The sequence below is a fragment of the Macaca fascicularis genome, chromosome 16, assembly GCF_037993035.2.
Source record: "Macaca fascicularis isolate 582-1 chromosome 16, T2T-MFA8v1.1".
Taxonomy (NCBI): domain Eukaryota; kingdom Metazoa; phylum Chordata; class Mammalia; order Primates; family Cercopithecidae; genus Macaca; species Macaca fascicularis.
The window spans coordinates 37,133,173-37,136,577 of record NC_088390.1 but is presented as its reverse complement, the minus strand read 5'-3'; the positions used below and the strand labels follow the sequence as shown (position 1 = coordinate 37,136,577).

General features: G+C 49.1%; 1 protein-coding gene across 1 annotated transcript; it reads left to right on the top strand.

Annotated features, from left to right (window-relative positions):
* Window positions 1–627: 627 nt before the first annotated feature.
* On the top strand, window positions 628–2,555 carry LOC102118223 (C-C motif chemokine 3-like 1). Its single transcript, XM_005595249.4, has 3 exons — window positions 628–845; window positions 1,532–1,646; window positions 2,053–2,555. Exons 1-3 carry the CDS (start codon window positions 770–772, stop codon window positions 2,141–2,143), a joined length of 282 nt encoding a protein of 93 aa, XP_005595306.3. The 5' UTR covers window positions 628–769; the 3' UTR covers window positions 2,144–2,555.
* Window positions 2,556–3,405: the final 850 nt, after the last annotated feature.

Sequence of the window (3,405 nt, the reverse complement as noted above, 5' to 3'; positions counted from 1 at the left end):
TTATAGCAGCTGAGGAAGCAGAAATGCAGCTCTGTGGGAAGGAATGGGGCTGGAGAGTTCATGCATAGACCAGTTCTTTTTTTTTGAGGCAGAGTTTCACTTTTGTTGCCCAATCTGGAGTCCAGTGGTATGGATCTCAGCTCGCCACAACCTCTGCCTCCCAGGTTCAAGCAATTCTCCTGCCTCAGCCTCCTGAGTAACTGGGATTACAGGCATGTGCCACCACACCCCACTACTTTTGTAATTTTAGGAGAGAAATGATTTCTCCACATGGTCAGGTGGGTCTCAAACTCCTGACCTCAGGTGATCCGCCGCCTCAGCCTCCCAAACTGCTGGGATTACAGGCGTGAGCCACCATGCCTGGCCGCATAGACCAGTTCTTATGAGAAGGGATCAGCTAAGAATAGCCTTGGGTTGACACACACCCCTTTTCACACTCACAGGAGAAACCATTTCCCCATGAAGCTAGAACCAGCCATGAGTTGAGAGTTGAGAGTTAGAGAATCGCTCAGAGATGCTATTCTTGGATATCCTGAGCCCCTGTGGTCACCAGGGACCCTGGGTTGTGCAACACACAGCATGACAGCATCACTATGCTTAAAAATTTCCCTCCTCACCCCCAGATTCCATTTCCCCATCCGCCAGGGCTGCCTATAAAGAGAAGGAGAGATGGCTTCAGACTTCAGGAGGACACAGGCAGCAGAGAGGGGTCAGTCCCTTCTTGGTTCTGCTGACACTCGAGCCCACATTCCATCACCTGCTCAGAATCATGCAGGTCTCCACTGCTGCCCTTGCCGTCCTCCTCTGCACCGTGGCTCTCTGCAAGCCGGTCTTCTCTGCACCACGTGAGTCCGAGTTTCGTTGTGGGTTTCACCAGTCTCTGGCCACGGTTAGACCACATCAGTCTTTTCTTGTGGCCTGAGAGCCCCCCCCAAGAGAAAAAAAGGAACTTCTTAAAGGCTGCCAAACACCTTGGTCTTTTTCTTCACAACTTTTATTTTTATCTCTAGAAGGGGTCTTAGCCCTCCTAGTCTCCAGGTATGAGAATCTAGGCAGGGGCAGGGGTCCCTTGTACAGATAGAAAAACAGGGTTGGAAACAAGTCAGTTTACAAGAGGCAGAATCCAGGGCTGGTTACTTCCCAGTGGGGCCTGTTGTTCACTCTCCAGCTTACCCTAGGTCTCCCAGGAGCTCTGTCCCTTGGATGTCTTATGAGAGATGTCCAAGGCTTCTCTTGGGCTGGGGTCTGACTTCTTGAACCAGACAAAATTCCTTGAAGAGAGCTGAGATAAGAGAACAGTCCGTTCAGGTATCTGGATCACACAGAGAAACAGAGAATCCACTGTGAAGAGTCAAGGGGAAAGAAGGAAATAGACAGAAACAAAGACAGAAACATTTCTCCGCAAAAACGCCCAAATGCCTTCCAGTCACTTGGTCTGGGCAAGCCTGCCTTCCTCAGCCGCTCGGGGATCAGAAGCTGCCTGGCCTTTTCTTCTGATCTCTGACTTGGGCTTATCGTCTTTTCTCCACAGTTGCTGCTGACACCCCGACCTCCTGCTGCTTCAGCTACATCTCCCGGCACATTCCACAGAATTTCGTAGCTGACTACTTTGAGACCAGCAGCCAGTGCTCCAAGCCCGGTGTCATGTAAGTGCCAGTCTTCCTGCTCGCCTCTAGGGAGGTAGGGAGGGTCGGGTGGGGGCAGAGACAGGCCAGAAGGCCATCCTGGAAAGGCCCAGCCTTCCAGAGCCTATCAGGGATACAGGACCCAGGGCTCCGAGGTGTGACCTGACTTGGGGCTGGAGTGGGGCAAGTGTTACAGAGTCAGGAAGGGCTGTCCCAGCCCAGAGGAAAAGGACAGGAATGAGGTAACAGGACCCTCTGAGAGTGCCCCCGCCCGGAGTCCCTGACAGAAGCTCTCTAGACAGAGATAGGCAGGGGGTCGCTGAGAGAGGAGCAGGCCCTGAGCTGCCCAGGACAGAGAGCGGCCACGGTGGGCCCGGGATTCCCCTGCTGGATTCCCCAGTGCTTAACCTTCCTCCCTTCTCCACAGCTTCCTAACCAAGAGAGGCCGGCAGGTCTGTGCTGACCCCAGTGAGGACTGGGTCCAGAAATACGTCAGCGACCTGGAGCTGAGTGCCTGAGGGGTCCGGAAGCTTCGAGGCCCAGTGACCTCGGTGGACCCAGTGGGGAGCAGGAGCCTGAGCCTTGGGAACATCCCTGTGACCTCCACAGCTACCTCTTCTATGGACTGGTTGTTGCCCAACAGCCACTGTGGGACTCTTTTTAACTTAAATTTTTATTTATTTATACTATTGAGTTTGTGTAAATTATTTTCGATTTCACAGTGTGTTTGTGATTGTTTGCTCTGAGAGTTCCCCTGTGCCCTCCCCCTTCCCTCACACTGTGTTTGGTGACAAGTGAGTGGCTGTCATTGGCCTGCTGTAGGCAGTCATTGTACCAAAGCCACCAGACTGACCAATGTGTATCGGATGCTTTTGGTCAGGGCTGTGATCGGCCTGGGGAAATAATAAAGATGCTCTTTTAAAAGGTAAACCAGTATTGAGTTTGGTTTTGTTTTTCTGACATATTAAAATCACTGGTTAAGAGGAATCATAGGCAAAGATTAGGAAGAGGTGAAATGGAGGGACACTGGGAGAGATGGGGAGGGCTACCACAGAGTTATCCACTGTACAACGGAGGCACAGTTCTGGAACATTGAAACTGCGAATATGTTATAACTCAAATCGTAATATGCATGCTCTAGGAGAGTTCACTCCTTGAATGGACACCGTTAAGTTGAGTATTCCGTAGCGCATATTCATGATGAATCAAGCTTTAATAGCAATTACTTACACTATGGAGGCTTACTCCTACTGAGTGCTTTTTATGCATTGTTCATTTAATCTTACCAATGCAATAGTACAGCTTAGGTACTATTAATACCTCCATTTGACAGAAAAGTAACCCAGGGCTCAGAAAGGTTAGGTAACTTGGCTGAGATTACACAGCATGTAAAAGGTCAACTCCTTTCCAAAACTGGACTTTTATTGAACTACAGACTATGCTATTAACCACTGGCAAATTTATTTCCCCAAACATGATCCCCCTATACTCAAATCTTACCCTATTCTTTAACAGATTGTATTTCATCCATTGCAAGCACTTCCTGTCAGGATTCTGAGTTGACATAGAGTGTTTGAGCAGTGATTGCTTAAGCCACTTACATCAACATGTTCAGGTGTAGACCTGGGAATTGATATTTTTATCAAGCTTATGAGATGTTCCATAGCCTGTTAATGACTGAGAGCCACTGTCAATAGAATTCACCACTGTTTTCTAATGTGGTAAGTATCTGCATATGGCAACAGGTATATTATATATTATTTCTCTAGAATCTACACTC

Coding starts and splice junctions, on each gene's coding strand:
- LOC102118223 (XM_005595249.4), top strand. CDS start 770: ATGCAGGTCTCCACTGCTGCCCTTGCCGTCCTCCTCTGCACCGTGGCT. Junction 846..1,531: donor GCCGGTCTTCTCTGCACCAC/GTGAGTCCGAGT, acceptor TTTTCTCCACAG/TTGCTGCTGACACCCCGACC. Junction 1,647..2,052: donor TGCTCCAAGCCCGGTGTCAT/GTAAGTGCCAGT, acceptor CCTTCTCCACAG/CTTCCTAACCAAGAGAGGCC.